The sequence below is a fragment of the Equus quagga genome, chromosome 13 (assembly GCF_021613505.1).
Source record: "Equus quagga isolate Etosha38 chromosome 13, UCLA_HA_Equagga_1.0, whole genome shotgun sequence".
In the NCBI taxonomy this organism is placed as follows: Eukaryota; Metazoa; Chordata; class Mammalia; order Perissodactyla; family Equidae; genus Equus; species Equus quagga.
Window position 1 is genome coordinate 14,881,530 of NC_060279.1, and position 16,266 is coordinate 14,897,795.

General features: G+C 54.9%; 1 protein-coding gene across 1 annotated transcript in view; it reads left to right on the forward strand.

Moving 5' to 3' along the window:
• The window catches only part of QSOX1 (quiescin sulfhydryl oxidase 1), a 38,816-nt gene that overhangs the window by 2,406 nt on the left and 20,144 nt on the right, over positions 1-16,266 (forward strand). The window contains exons 2-4 of the mRNA XM_046681990.1: positions 6,238-6,338; positions 14,549-14,594; positions 15,175-15,277. Coding sequence (XP_046537946.1) covers positions 6,238-6,338; positions 14,549-14,594; positions 15,175-15,277 — 250 coding nt within the window. The remainder of the gene's footprint in view (positions 1-6,237; positions 6,339-14,548; positions 14,595-15,174; positions 15,278-16,266) is intronic.

Here is a 16,266-nt window from a genome sequence, read left to right on the forward strand (position 1 = left end):
GCCTGCAGTGATGACCCTCACTCCATTCCAAGGGGGTGTTTCCTGGTGAGGGCCTGCTGAGAAGCCAGCGTTGCTCTCATGTCACCTCTGCATTCTGGGGCTCCCTGAGAAAGTTTGGTTGTGGGCCATCAGAGGGGTGCTCTCACACCACCGTGGGCCCGTGGGAGTGTGGCCCCTGCCCTCTGCCAGTGGTTTGAGAACACCTTGGGTAGGAGCAGCAAGCGTATGGAAGGTCATGGGGGGAGAGAAGGATTTTGCAGCCCTGCCCAGCTGGCTTCGGGCATTGAATCTGACTGGCAGTGGCTGTTTCTTCAGTGATCTGTGGGATGGGTTCTCCAGGACGTTTGTTGCTGTGGGCAGAGCACTTGTTTCTAAGGACCTGGCTCAGCCGTTTCTCTTCCAGAGCAGCTCTTATTGTTTCAGCATATGTTTGGGAAATTGATTGTGTTCAGTTTAGATCTTCTTTACTCTTCACTGCCTAATCAATCAACAAATATTTGTGGAGTGACCTCTGTGTGCACAGCATTGTGTACATTGCTGTTGGGGAAATGAGCTACACACTGCAGGAAAATTGGCAAGAGTAAGAAGCTGTATTTGAAAGGGGCCAAAGGAGTGGCTCAGCCGTTCCTCATTGTGGGAATTCAGGGGAGGGAAAGTCAGGGAGGCTAATCTGGTCACCAAAGGCCTTCATTCAAGTGGTTGTTTACTACATACTTGCCTCATGCCAGGCTCTTTGCTAAGGGCTGTTACAGGCCCTTGTTATTTATAATCTTTATGAGAAAATATCTGAGCCATAGATAATTGTCTTTTTTTTTTTTTTTTTTTTTAAGCAGATAAGTAACTTACCCAAGATTACACATATGGTGGAGGAGGTTCTTGAACCCAGCTCTTTTTGATTCTCCGGAGCCTGGGCGGGTGAAGAGGCGGGTGGAGGAGGAGGGTGTTCCAGGTGGGGGAGAGGCCTGTGCAGAGCCACGGAGATGAGATTGGTAAGGCATGCCTGTTGGAGTGACGTGAGCAGTGTTGGTTTGCCTCCCTTTCTTTTCCGGGGCGTAGACCGCCTCTCTGACTTGTACCACCGTGATGCCCAGCACAGAGCCTGGCACCGAACACTCACGCAGGCCTGTGGCATGACCCTCACAGGATTCCGAAAGAGAGCACGAGTGGCCGGGCCTTCTGCTGGTACTGTGGCTCCTCTTAACTCAGACCTGGGGTGTCAGCCAGGTGTGAGCAGGAGGGAGAGCATTTTGTCCCTCCCGTGACCTCACTGCCCAGAAGCCTGCAACAAGGAGGAAGGGATGTGGTGGTGACACTGGCTAACTCCCAGTGTCACGGTGATTCCTGGCGACTTGAGGGGATCTAGTTCTGACCGCTAGAGCTGGCTGGCTCTTGGTGGTTTGGGTGGGTCTGCCCTCTGCCTTAATAGAGGCCCAGGCTTGCTTAACAGCCAGAGGCCTCACGGCCATTTTTCTTGGCAAGTGCTGTTTGCTATAGAGCAGCTGAACTGGCAGAGCTGGAAAGGACATGACAGACCATCCATCCAGGCCCTCGTTAGACCCATGAGGAAACTGAGGCCCAGAAAAGACACATGTGGTGCTCAGAGGGCTTCGGCTAGCTATAGCTGTAAGCAAGTCCTATGACTCTGGGTCCAGGGCCCCTTCCTGACCTTGTGAGTGGAGACAGGGACCCTGCCTGTTTCTCCAGAAGGAGCCCATCACCCCCTTACCACAGGGTGTCCCTTCACCCACCGCCCCAAAGTCCACAAGTCGTCTGGCTACGTTCACCTCTCCACCCTTCCCCTCTCCATTTGCTCATTTACTCTGTTGTCAATAGAGAAATTACTTTGCCAGGGCAGGAAATCTTTTTCTCCCCAAGAGTAGGGCTAGACTGAGACTGCCCCTCCTTTAGGTGCTAGGCCTGCAGCTTGTGGTATTTAAGTCACCTGACACTTTAAAAAGCCTCTCGTGCCCAGTCTGTTCCTTTCTGGCAGCAGCACGCTGTACTTAAAGGCGGCTTTGCTTCACCAGTGGGCGCTCAGTTCAAGGTCCTCTCCAGCCCTCGTACTGTTACTAGGATGATGAATAGTCAGGCCCACAGTGATTAGTGTCGGACCACATCTTTATATGTCATTATGGCTCATTAAGGTATTGACACTGATATTCCTGAGAAACATTCCTCAGCCGGGACGCTCCCGGCATGTGACCGGCCCCAGCCTCCCCCTCTCCCGCTCCCTGGGGCTGGCACAGGTCAGCAGAGGCACCGGTTCCATTTCATGGAGGCGCGAGGAATCAAGGCATGAAGAGAGGGAGTCACAGGCTGCCCAGGAGCAACGGGCTGAGAACTTCCAGGCATCGCCTTTCCCCTTGTTCCCACGGCTGACACCCCACCCTCCTGGAGTTTCTTGGTTGGGAAGCCAGCAGAGCAGCTCTCTGCTCGGTCCTGGACCACCTTGAGACCAGCGGAGAGGCTCACGTTCTGGATTCCGATCCCAGACTCACCCTAGGTTGTTCTTGGGCACGGCTGTCTAATCTCTGTTTTACGTCAGGAGAGCAGGTCTAGAGATAAAGACCTCCTTACTTTCCCCTTAGGGTAGTTTTGAGCATTAAACTAGATAAATCGGGCACAGGATCAGCTCTCCTTACGGATGATCTCAGTAAGAGCTGGGTCTGTCACGCTGACTGACTTGTGAGTTACGGACAATGGGATGTAACTGAAGACAAAACTGTTTTTACTCCTGTCTCTCATGGGGGAGGTTGGGACTGGAGCAAACAGCAAAAATAGAGAGGCAACATCCTGGCTCTAGTGAGGGGGAGAGGAAAAAGCGGCTTTGAGTCTGGCAGCCCGTGGACATCTTGGGGGCTTGCCAGTCCCTCCTTGTTTGTCAAGGGGGGCAGTGATGCCCACCTCCAGCAGTGGGGGTTGGGTGACATCATCTGGAGTGTGCGGGGGGTGCTCACTGGCGCTGGCTTTCTGTTCTCTCCCCTCCCCGTCCCCTCAGAGTCTTCCTGCCCCGTGGGCAGTGGGCACTGACTCTGGCCTGAGGGATGGTGGCCTGGACTCTTGAGAGGAGAGGAGAGGAGCAATTGAGGCCTGTGGTCCTTGGTCACCCTGCGGGGGCCTTCCCTGGTGGAAGGACACAAACTTGCCTCTCTTCTGCCGTTATGTCTAATTGCCTTACTGACTCTTGAGAACAGCCAGGCCTTTCCTGTGGGTCTCCCCAAACAAGGTAGCCAGAGCCCTGGATGCAGAACAGAAGGAGCCAAGCCTAGAGTGTGCCAGATGGCCATGGGGTGACCTGTGCTTCTCACCCTCTCTGGGCCTCCCTTGGGCAGGGGAGGAGCCATCGAAAGGAGGCCTGGGGTGCTCTTGCTTGTGATCCAGGGCAAAACCCTGTCTCTGGGCAGCTCTGCTCTCTGGCATTCGCAGGTGACTGGCATTAGCCTGACCCCCTGCCTGGGCCTGAGGATACTGAGGCTGAGAGCAGATGTCCCAGCACTGGAGCTGCTGAGAGCCAGCCCCTGGCCTGTGTCGATTGTCTAATTCAGTCAGCAGTGCCCCCCTTATCGTGTGCAGGATAATGGGGGAGCTAGGCAGTGAGGAGGCGAAAACAAAAAGACGTTTAGGGATGGACAGGCTTATAACTGTGTGGTAGAAACGTGAGCAGGGCCCTGAGCCTTGGGCTTGTAAGACAGCTCTTCCTGGGGGCAAATTGTGTTCACACTGAGTTATACCTGACAAATGGGAGTTTGCTGGCAGGGTAAGGTAGCTGTGGGAGTGACCTGGAGACGAGAAAGAGCCCTGTGCTTTCAGAGAAGGAGAAGACCCTCAGCATTCCTGGGACATAATTTGGGGAAGTGGTAAGAGGAAGCTGGGTGGGTGGGCAGGGGCCAGATCAAGAATGGCCTTGTGGCTGTACGTTTTCTTCTAAAGGCAATGGGAGCCACTAAAGAATATTGAGTAGAGAGTGACATAATCAGATCCACAGATAGAAAAGATCGCTGGGTGACTGGGTAGGCTGGTGATGGAGCATGTCGGGACTTCAGCCAGGAGGGAAATTTGACGTGTATCTGGAGAGGAGCTGCTCTAAGGGGCCCTGCACTAGCCCACTAGACATGGAGGGCAGGTTAGAGGTGACAGGAATAAAGAACCTGGGACAGGGGAAGCGGGGTGGGGAGGAAGAGACTCAGGAGGGCGTGAGGACGGGATTGGAGGCTGGTTGGGATTAGTGGATGTGTGTGGGCAGATGCCTGGCTCTGTCCTACCCAGTGGTGCCAACAGTGTGGGGAGGGGTCAGGGTAGAGCGGAGTGTCAGGGAGGGTGGGAGGGCTGCCGTCCTGAGCCGGGCATGGAGCAGACTCTGACCGCAGCCGCTGTTTTGTGCAGGCTGCTCCGCAAGTGGGACCTAACACCGAAGGATGCAGGCCGGCATGCAGCTGTTTGGCCAAGCTTAACCTGCCGCCCTCATGTGCTGGGGAGCCGAGAGAGCCCCCGCAAAGGGGTTTGGTGTGATGGGGGTTTGGGAAGTTGGGGATGTGGCATGATGGGGTGTGGCTCACCTGTCTCTGCTAAACACTTCCATTTACTACCCTCCCCCTCCTGCCAGGATTCCAGAAACTTCCATGCCAAGAGTAGATTGCCAGCCAGAAAGGAAGAGGAGGGAGGAGGGATGAGGGATGAGAAGGGAGTGGGTGTTGCCTCAGGCCTGCCTCACGGTCCTAGACCCCCTCCCTTGTGGCCTTGGTCCAAGAAGGACCAGCTTAGTTGCTCTGAGCCGTTGTGAGCCTTTCCTTGGAGGGATGAGTCAGGGGTTGTCTGGGAGGTGCCCTGGCTCTTCTTGCGTCTGTCTCATGGAAGTAAGGGTAACACTGCTTACCTTGGGCATAAAATGTTCTTGGGAGCTCTGAAGCCCTCTGAATGAGTAGCTTTTCAGACATCATAAGGAACAGGTTCTCGGGGGAGGCAAGAGGTCCGGCATAGCTGTGATTCTCAGCAGTGTTATTCAGATATTCTGAATAATGTTATTCAGTATTCTGTACTTAATGGGTACTGGGTGGGCTGCCTGTGTACATCCTCCCACCCCCGCCCCACCTTGCTCCAGATGAGAGGTGTAGGGCCCTGTGGGGAGCACACGCGCCCCCGGGCAGGCTCCCTCCTTCACTCTCTGCCCAGAGATGCCGTGGGGGTCAGCCCAGACCCCTCCAGGCAGGCGCCCGCACTCTGGCCCCTGCCTGCCTCCCCCTCAGAGCCCCTCACAGCGGCCCCAGGCCCATGCTTAGTCCCCAGGGCTGGTCTCTCCTGTGTCCAGATTCCTTTCGAGCTCTGTGCCGCATGGCGTGGCACTGCTCCACCGCCACCTCACCATTTGTGCGGCTTCACGTGGGAACGTCCTGCCTTCGTCTGGAGCAGCCTCACAGTCACGTGGCACTTTGGTGGGTGCTCTGGGGGCACCTGGCCTCGAATCAGAGCTCAGCAGGCCTGCCTCGTAGATGAGTTTGTTTTCTGTCTGCCAGATCCTGGGCTGTGGCCCAGAGCAGTGCCATTATCCTCTCTGCCAGGAAGTTTCAGCAGAGGGAGAACTCAGCCCGCAGGCTGATGAAGGAGCAGGGCGCCCAGACAGCTGGCCTCCGGGAGCTGTTCATTTCCTTCCAGACTGTGGCCGTGGCCTCAGGGCTTCTTTCCCTGTGGTTCCTAGATTCTAGTGCCTCCCCTCCCTCCCCTACATTTCCTGCCTCCATCTCTGGCTGGGGAGCTAGTCCCCAACACCCTGTGTCCCACCCTCCCAAGCTGGGCTGACTGCCAGTACCTCTGGCCACAGAAACCTTCCCTGAGTGTCCACAGGGGATCTCTAAACCTCCTGAGGCGTGCTCTGCACCCTGCGGGGACTGGTCTTCTCTGGAGGGCGGCGGCGGGGACAGAGGCAATCTCAGGGTTTTTCGTCAGGAGAGCCGGGCTCATCTCCCATCTTCCTTCAGCCCCTCCAGCCCCTGGGCCCCTCCCCCACCACAGAATAATGGGGGAACAAAGATGTCATTCAAGACAGCATTGCTTGTGCAGTTTCGCTGTCCAAAGCATGGGTAATGTAGAATAACCCGACTATCTCAGAGGGCCTTTTCTGAGGATGGGATGACCTTTCTCATCAGAGCCTTAGGCAGGTGCCGTGGGTGTCACGTGGGGGGTGGTGAGCGGGCAGAGGTGCCAGCCCCTCTGACTGATCTCAGGTTTCTTTTGTCCTTTCAGCCTGGAGGCCAGCGCTGAATCTCGCTGCCCTGGACTGTGCTGATGAGGCCAACACAGCAGTCTGCAGAGACTTCAACATCCCTGGCTTTCCGACTGTGAGGGTGTGTGTCGTGGAGGGGAGTGCGGGCCTGGGGGACAGTGCCAGATGAGCGTATTGCCGGCGGCTCCGTGCTTCCCTCCGGCCGCCTGGCTGCTGTGTTCTGTGAGGTTCTCTGATTCCTCTGGGCTTGATCTGTTTGAATCATAGCCCTGCAGTGCTGTCCCTTTGCTTGATGAGACCCCTGTTTTAGAGGCAGAAAGGGGTGTGAATTGGGAGGCAGAAAAGGAGGTTCATTTGGTTGGCAAATTCTGCCTTTATAAGGGAAAGGGCTGTGTGTGGCTGGGTTGGCGAGGGCGGGTTTCGGCTGCGAGGTGATTGTTTCCTGGGCTGGTGAGAGCTCCTAGCTCCCAGGAGCCTCTTTCCATTTCCTCTCCCTCCTGACCTTAGAGGTCTGACCTAACCCTATAAAACCAGGCCTCAGGCTCTGACCCATCCATGGGCAGGATCAGACTCAGGGGGCCTAATGGTCCCCCAGGAAAGGACCCCAGAGACACTGGCAAGTCGCCCCCTCATCAGGAAAGTGCCTTGAACTCAAGTAGCTTGGAAATGCCCTGTTGGGATAGCCTCACCCCACACTCAAAATGCTGATGCCTCTGGCAGCAGGGATCCCCATCAGGGAGTCCCCCGACACCTGAGGGCTCTGTCACCCCAGCTCTGGCTGAAAGTAGCAGGACCTCTCTGGTGAGGCCTTGCCTGCCATCCTGCCTACTGCGGGGCATCAGCAGCTTAATTAATATCTGAAGCACTTCTCGGGCCCTCAGACGGGAGGCCCTAGAAAGCCCAGAGCTGCGGGGCTGTGCCGTTCTGCTCAGCGCCCTCTCTGGGGCTCTCACCTGGCTGCAATCCAGTTCTTCTCTTCTGAATTGGAGAATTCAAATCCAGATCTCTCTCTTTCTCTCCCTCCAGCTATAAATAATTAGCCTCCTCCTGCCAGAATGGCGTCTAGAAAAGCAGTTTCCTCTATAGCCACTAAGAATAATCAGGAAATGCCTTTGAAAACTGAAAGACCAAGCATTGTCCCCGGAACAAGTTTTCTCTGAGCTCAGGGGCCTCAAGTTCCAAGCACAACCATGAGCCATATCTCAGCCTGATTACATCAAGAGAATTCATCTGGAAAGCGAGGCTCCGGGCTCCTCCAAGAATGTCCAGTTCTAACTCCGTCTGACCTTGCTGTTCCTCACGCCCAGTGGAATCCTCTTGCTGGGTTCACGGTTTCCACAGCCCCAGAGAGCTCCCTCCTACGCTCCTGCTACACTTAGGGTCAGGGCACAGGCCTGGGTCAGCTGAGGCCTGGCTGGTCTGGGGAACAGCACGCCGAGTCCACAGCTCCTGCCGTATCCTTTAGAGGGGGCGGCAGAGGTTGCTTATCAATCATCCCTTTCAAGTAAAAGACCTCCCTGGCAGGGCCATTGCCCTCTCCTCAGCCCCAAGATACATAAATGAGAATAATCTAAGTTACCCTGCGGTGCAGAGGCTGGGGCACCCTATCCGTTTTGCTGAGCCAGGGTGAGCAGCCCTGAGTGGGGAGCTCTGGGACAACCAGTGTGGGATTAGGAGTCCTCATTCAAGGCTGCAACTTCTCAGCGGGGGCTCAGCACAGGGTCCAGCCACTGCCCAGCCCCCAGGAAAGGGATTGGCATTGTCCCGTGGCCAGGTCAGGACATCCTGTGGGGGTTCTGTGAGACCTGGCACCTGGGGTTTTCTGTCTCTGCCGAGCAGAGGCTGGGGCACGGTGCGTGTGAAGGAGGTGACCCAGGCAGTGGAGAGATCCAGAAGCTCCTCGGTGCCTACCCAGGTCATGCAGCACACGCAGCCTGAATGCCTCAAGTGATTAATCATCCCTTAGTCACCCAGCTGGCCAAGGGAGGGAGCTGGGAGGGCCCTGGGCTGGTCTTCCTGACCTTCCCCTCCCTCCACACAGGCAGCACCTGGCTGGGCCGGGCTGGTAGTCATCTGTCCATTTCTTAAGAGCTCCAGAGACCAGTGTTGTGACCTCCCTCCCGCCTCCCCCCAGGAGCCTGCAGTCAGGGTTTGGCGGGGAGAGGCTCTCCGAGCCTGTCTTTAGGACTCAGCTCCAGGTGCGGTGGTTCAGGCTTCTGGTGGATCTCGGGTCTGAGGCTCCATGCAGTGGCTCTCAGACATTTTTACTGTGACCTGCCCTAAGAAATAGACATTTTACAGTAAGATCCAGAAGTTCGTTTGTATCTGTTATCACTACAACAGAAGTTTCATAAAACAATATTTATTCTTCCTACATGTAGTACACGCTATTTTCTGTTCTATTTTTAAAAAATACTGGCTGTGGTCCACTAAATTCATTTTGGTACTTACTGCTAGTTTGCTTCTAGTGTTTGGAAAATACTACTCAAACCCATTCCAGATCTCCAGGGATCCTGGCCCACTGAGAGGCTGGCGTGCCTGTGGGCATCATGGCTGGACTCTCTAGAAGCTGTTCAGACCCCAGAGGTTGGCCTGGCTGCCAGCAGCCTGGGAGAGAGCCCTGTTGCCCTGTCTGCTGCCCCCTGGGGACTGGAGCCTGTCCTCGCTCCTACCCATAAAGGCTGTGAGAGCTCTAGGATGAGGACACGTGCTGAATAGGAGGAAGAGAGAGTCTAGCTGGTGTGCTGGGGACAGGCCCACCAACATGTGTCATTGTCCCTTTCCTCTGCCTTCTGCCCCTTGTCACCATAAGCAAATGTGAACTTCCACCTGCCCGGCCTGTTTAGCAAACACCTGGCTAAGAGGGGCGGGTCGGCTCCATCAGACTGGAGCTGGAGCCCAGCTGGAAGAAAACAAAGGTGTGGGGGAGGGAGGGACTAGTTTGCAGCAGGTTCTGGCTGCCGCTGAGGACCTGGAGGCTGGAACTTCTAAGGGGAGAGACTTTACCGTGGGCCAAGGAGTGCCCCTCAGCGGGTAATGGAACAGGAGCCTTTGCAGCCAAAGGCCTGGCTGGGATCAAGATTACAGGGAGCAGGGGCCTTGGGGCAGGAAAACAGAAGTCTTCCCTTTGTAAGATTCTGAGGAGGTAATGGACATGGGTTCAAATCCTACCTCCCCTGCTTACTATATGTGACTTAGGAAGTTGAGTAACAGTGCCCCAGCCACAGGCCTCAGTTTCCTTGTCTGTAAAAATGGGACGACAATATCTACCTAACTGGGTTGTTGCCAAGTGTGAAATGAGGTCTCCCGGGTGAGAGGGCCGAGGCCCTGTGTGGTATTACCTGGAGTCCAGTAAATGTGAGTTGTTTTCCTCCGCATTGCCCTGTGGGGCCGTGGTAACTCCTCTGGGCACTGCATTTGGGCAGTCCATCCATCAGCAGCTGTTGAGGGCATGTTTGCTGGGTGCACAGCGCTGTGCTCACCGTTGTGGGAGAGACCAGACAGGTATGGCATGGCCAGACGTGGAGGAGAGGCCAGACACAGAAGTCCTGTGCACAGGGTCCCTCAGAGCTGACCGTCTTGCTGACAGACAATGAGTGATCTGTGCACAGTGAGTACTCGAGGAGTTTGCCTGGGCTCCCTGAGCTCTTTCCCTCCCACATCAGAGAGGATTCTGTGTGTGGGGGGCACTTCCACTTGGTGTGGATGGATGGATGGGGTTTGGCAAGGAGAGAGGAGTGTGGGCAGGGGAGGAGCTGAGAGCAAAGGCCCCCGTGTGGGCAGGGCATGTTGAGAAGACTGGTCTGGCTGGAGCAGAGGCTCCTGTGCAGGGCAGAGGCAGGGCTGGGGGAGGAGAGAGCCCAGGAATGACAGGTCCTTGAATTCAGGGCTGGGAGTGTGGACACCCTGCGGGGTGCAGAGTCTGGGCTATTACCTTATGTGACTCTTGCTAGAGAGTGAGATGTCAGGGAGGGAGACAAGACCCAGAAAGATGTCTGCTGCCTCTCTCTGGAGAAAGGAGATGGGCCCCCTCTCAGCAGTCACCTGCTTTCTTCCAGGCATCTCCTTCACTGACAGTCCCCAACGTAGGAAAGGGTAAGCCTATGGATCCTCGTGGGCTCACCATAATCTATTTGGAGACTGGATCATTTTCCTTAAAACTTGTTTTAAAAGCTTGGATTCAATCCTGTCAATGGTCACCGCTGAAAAGTGTGCTTTCTATTCCCCAGGGCTTTCCTCTGGCTCTGGGAAGGCAGTTGCTCCTGGATAGGTTGGTACAGACTTGCCCGATGCCCCCTGGTCTCCTGCCTTTGGGGAGACACAGAGGTCTTCCCGGGGCTCCAAGGTGGGGGAAGGCAGAAGCTCCTGTGTAAAGTGATGACAGGAAAGGGACCGGGTGCTGACTACTCCTGGAGGAAAGAGAACTCGCTGCTGAGTCTTAATTGCCTGTTTCCAAGGAGCCGTGGTGGTTTCCTTGGGTAGGGGACACGCCTCCAACAGCGGGCTTATTAAGGATGCGTTTTAATAAGAGGACAAAAATGTGCTCTGACTAGATCTTCATGTGACTTTTACATGAGGTTCCAGGATGATCAAAGGGCAGAGAGTTTCTGCTCAGCTGAACCGATGTCTTGAGTCCTTCCACGTCCTAGAGCTGTGCCGGGCACTCGGGGGCTTGCGGAGACCGATAAGCTGTAGTCCTGCCCTCCCACTCAGGGAGGGGTGTAGGTGGGCGGGTGGAAGGTTCAGGTTGAAGTCCGCTGTAGCTGAAGTGCAGGAATGAGGGGCAGTGGGAGGTAAGTCTGGGGTCAGATCCTAGAAGGCCTCAAATGCAGTGAGTTGGGACATTGTTCATTGGCAGTGGGGAGTCACAGCAGAGATTTGTGGAAGACTGATGTGATCAGACCAGAGTTGTGCCTTCGAAAACTCAGCAAAGCAGCGGTGAGGAAGATGGCTGGAAAATGAAAGGATTGAGTCTGTTAAAATTTCTGAGGGCAGGAAGGGAGAACGGGGAGGGACGGCTGCGGTGGGCCAGCAAGCAGGCGGTGGGCCGTGGTCCAGGGGATGTTGAAGAGGTATCACAAAGGCCAAATTCACGGAGCCTGTGGGCCGAGCTTGTGGGGTTGGGGAGAGGGAGGTGCTGTCTGGGCGACAGAGAGGGAGCGGTCCCTGGGTGAGATGAGGAACGCGGGTGGAGAAGCCGGTTCGGGGAGGGGGACTCAGTCTTGGAGAGAGAGAGTGTGTCTGGGGAGGGGGTGCCCCAACACCTGTGTGGAGGGCATCAGGAGGAAGCAGAAGTCTGTGACGGGAGGACCTGAGACAGAGGGTGCAGATTGCCAGTCATTTAGACAAAGTAGATAACATTGGTAATGAGATAGACAACAGGTTTGTTTCTGGGTTCATTCATTTACTCATTCATTCAAAAGCATAGATTGAGCCCCTCATTTGTGACAAGGCCACCCAGGGCTCTTTAAGCAGGAGAGAGTCGTGATCTGCTGCGTGGCTGTAGGAGAGGCCGGGGCAGGAGATGGCGAGGGCTGTGGGCCCAGGAGAGGAGTCCAGGGCGAGGCTGGGCCAAGGGCGAGGGGAAGGCTGTGAAGGTGGCCAAGAAGGCCTGGTCACTGTCAGGTGAACCAAGAGACGGTGGCAGCATGAAGGCAGAGAAGGAGAGGGTCAGTAAAATGTGGCACAAAAAGTGACAAACCCTGGCCATGGGGAGAGAAGTAGGCAGTGACCTCAGATCTGCAGAGGGAGCGAGAAGGGGCTGGGAAGGCCGTTGGATCGGCCGATGAGGTCCGCTGAGCTTTCTGAGAGCAGCTTCCGCTGAAGGTGGGCAGGAGCTACAGCTCGCTGGCCATGGGAAGGAAGAGACAGGGAGTTGGAGGAGTGAGAGCAGACGCTGAGAAATGCGGCAGTGCAGCGAGCGCCGGGAATGCAGTATGGGGAGAGGAAAGGAGGGGCTCTCTCCAGGCCCAGCCTCCTTCCCTCCCTGTCCTTTCTTTTTAAAAAAATTAGATTAGGAGGATTGAATTGATTTCTAGACGTAGGGAAGGAACTGGCAAAAAAAAGGGAGAGATGAACCAGAGATTAATTGATAGGAAAAAGTTCCTAAAGAGCACGAGGTGTGGGAGGCAGAGCTCAGGTGGTGACATTGTTCTGGAAGGTAGATGGGAAGCTCTTGAGGATGGAGGAAGGCTGAGTGACAGCACAAGGTCACTGGAGGAGGGGGAGAGGCCTTCCCTATAGCCCTGCACCTTGCGGGCGAATACAAGTAGCCCCTGCCTCCCCCTGGGTCCCTCTCGCTCACTGTGGCTCCTGTCCGACTCTGTGCTGCCCACAGCTGGGGCCTTCAGACGACTCAGCTGGGGTCCAGGGAGGCTGCCTTTCGATGGAGGTAATGCCCACCCCTTTTAATAAGGCACCTGCTCAGATTTGGGTGACCTGGTGGTTGATGAAGAAAAGTTACTTTTCAGTACCTGAAAATAACCAGCTATGGGAAAGCCACACGGTTTACGGCTTCCTGAAGTCAGTGCTGTTTTTGTGCCTATGGGAACAAGTCGAAGTCTCTTCTGTCCGTACGTAGAGAAGGGCACCATCACTAGGAATAACTACGGCTGTAAAGATCATCCTCTGGGTTATTATTTGTGAGCAAACCAAACCCCAAAGAGGTGCATTTTAAAATTTTGTTTCTGGGAAACAATGTCAGTCCATAAATGCCTGAACCTGCTTTGTCTACTTGATCTCATGTCACAGTCCAGGAAATTTGTGATTATTTTTATAAGTATTAGGATAACAAAATTTTATTTATTCAAAATTTGTTCAGTAACTGCAGAGAACATTATTATAAATATATGTGGCATGTATCAGTGGCTGGTTTTCACCCAGAATAACAGTTTATATTAATTCTCTAAAAGGAGAGAGAATTAAGCAGCTAGCAGGAGTTCAGGTCCAGTGAGGTCAGAGGGAGCAGGAGGAGGCTGCAGGCGGGGAGAGATGGGCGGTTTCTCTGCATCTTTGTTCCTCATGTGGGAGAGGCGGGGCAGGTGGCCTCCGAATTTTAGTTTTCTGCCTACAGATGGCTGGAACAAACAAATGCTAGCTGATCAGTGTTTCCTAGTGTTTAAAAGGTAGGAAGAAGGGAAAGGGGTGATGATGATGACGACAACGACGATGATGATGTTAACATTTGTTGATTCTTTACGCACCAGGTCTTTGAATCCTCACGGCAGTTCTTCAAGGTAGATAGTGTCATCCTCATCTTAAAGATGAGAAGGTTCAGGAAGATTAATAGGTTGCCCAAAGTCATACTGTAAGAGCATAGCAAAGCCAGGCCTTGAACCCAGGTCTGGGAGACCCAGGCTGGCACTCAACCACCAGCTTGGGATAAGGCCAAATGGCCATGCCGTTGGAGGCTGAGAAGCGTGGTAGCTGCAGGTGGCCCTGAGGTTAGGCACCTCAGGAAGAGGCTGCCACCCAGCCTGCAGGCTCTTCCCCAGGGAGTTAAGCGGCTGTCTGTCAGGACACCTGAACCCGGTTCCCTCCTGAGCCCAGGAGAGCACAGGCCAGAGCTCTGGCAGCTCTTGCCTCTTAGGCAGAAGCCCAGATTCTGAGGAGTTGTCCTCTGTGCTCTCTGCCCTCTCACCCAAGGAGGCGGCAGACTGGCCCTGGGTGTCACGTAGGGGAAAAAGAGGGCAAGGCGGAGTCAAGTTGGCCTGTCTCTAACACCACTTGTTTCTTCAGGGGCTCAAGCCCACCCTTCAGAGGCACCTGGCCTGGAGACTCCTCCCTCCATGGAGCATCTATTGAGCCAGGCTGGGAGTTCTCCGTGGACAGAGACCAGCCTCTAGGCTCCTCGTCCAAGATGGAGAACAAGGACAGATGGCCTCAGAGGGCAGCTAACATTTTCTGGGAGGGGGTGTGAATTGATTTCACATTATTTTTCAGACAAGTCTGCAAGGAAAAACAGCAATGGTCATCTTCATTCGTTCACACCATCAATGTTTTCCAGTCATGAGGTGCTAGGTACTGGTGCTTTATAGACACAGGGCACCTCTGGTGACGTGTGTGAGCGGCTGCCTGCAGCTTCCCTCAGTGCTTCAGGGCTGTGGGGTCAGGACATGAGGACAGTAGGGAAAGGAATCGGTGTCGTGCTCCAAGAGCAAGGACCTCCTTGTTCTGATTTTACACCTGCAGGAACCGAGGCTCACAAGAGTCATTTGCCCATAGTTGCTCCATTTAGTAAGTAGCCAGGTCTTAGATGCAGACCCGTCGGGTGTGGTTGTGGCACTCCTAGCCCCACGTGTCACTGACTCTCACCTGTGTGTTTCCTTCCAGTTCTTTAAGGCCTTTTCCAAGAGTGGCTCAGGAGCAACACTGTCGGGTGAGTGGCCTGGCTCTCGTTGTCCCGTTGGTGCTGTCCATGTCTTCCTCTCCCTGCCTCCCTCTTTTCCCTGTTTCTACTGGGGTGAAGAACCCAGTAATGCCTACAGGGTGAGGAGTTACCCGATTGAAAGCCAAATTTGTGTTTTCCTAAAAGTGTCCTTCCGAGCCAGCCTGAAGAAGCCTTCGGGAAAACAAGGCTGAAGAAGCCCTTCCATGCTGGTCCCTGCAGGATCCTGGGAAGGGAAAGGGTCACCACGTTCCCAGAATAGCCTTTCATGTCAAAGTGGGGTTGGCATCCAGAGGAGCAGACCACACAGCCCCTGGGGAAGCCCTCAGGGCCCCCAGGTCTGAGGGACTCTCCTGCCCCCTGAGGGATGGGGCCCCTTGTGTTACTTAGGGCCATGGGAGAAGCCCCCGCCCTCACTCCTCTAGGACGGAGAAGGACTGACTGCTCTGTTTCTCTCAGCACCAGCTCCTGTCCTGGCCCCTTGATTCTGTGAGTGAGGCTAACAGGGGCACTGGGTGGCCTTCTCCTTCTTTCCTGACACCCCTCTCCGCATGTCCCTCTTCATTTACAGTGGCTGGTGCTGATGTGCAGGCACTGCGGGAGAGGCTCATTGATGCCCTGGAGTCCCATAGTGACACATGGCCCACTGCCTGTCCCCAGCTGGAGCCTGCCAGGTATGTGGGGCTGGGGCAGGCTTGGTGCAGCATGGGCCCGGATCCCAGGCCTGGGAGCCAGAGGGTGGTGGGGACGGCAGGGCGGGGGGCCCAGGGTGATTCCTTTTTTTTTTTTCACTTCTTATTTTATTTTATTTATTTATTTATTTATTTATTTATTTTTTGGGAGATTTCCTGACCTTTATTCCAGCGTTTTTTTTTTATTGAGTTATTGATAGGTTACAATCTTGTGAAATTTCAGTTGTACATTAATGTTTGTCAGTCACGTTGTAGGTGCACCACTTCACCCTTTGTGCCCACCCCCCCAGGGTGATTCCGCCTGTTGCCTTTGGGGCTGACACTCCAGGTGGCCAGAGCCTAGAGTTGCTCTGGAGGAGCTGGTGGAGGGAGGTCCTATCTGGGAGCCCCATCGTCCCAGGGCTGACTGACCAGGGCCCATCCCGCCAGGTGGGAAGAAAAAGCTGGGTGAGGGTTCTCCAGGGCATACCTGCTGCTGCTGCTTCCCACAGCCTGTCCTCAGGAACGTTTGGGGACGCAGCTGAATTTCACAGGATCTAAGCCAGGGGTGGTCACTGAGGGAGTGGGCACGGGGAGGGAAAAGGGAGGGCCAATGCTGGTTAGAGGCAGGGGGCGTGGGGCTGAGAGGAAAGGGGAGCCCGTCTCTGTAAGCTGAAGGTGGTTGTTTTCTGAGCAGTGGCCATGATGGGGGCAGGGAGGGTATGACTGCTCCTTGTGCTGCAGAGCCCCAGGCACGGTGGCTGCTGTCCCATATCCACCTGCCAGGCAGGCTTCAGGCTTGCCTGTTTTCCAGGACAATGAGGTACATGGCGTCTTGCTGACTCTCCCACAGTGGGAGATGGTGGATTGAAAACTCTATGTCCTGTGCTTCTGGATCCGAACTCAAGATAGGATAAAGTCTACCCCAGGGACTCTTGCCAAGAAGGCACAAATCCAAGTGCCAGCAGGGACTGCTGGAGGGAGCCCAGCCT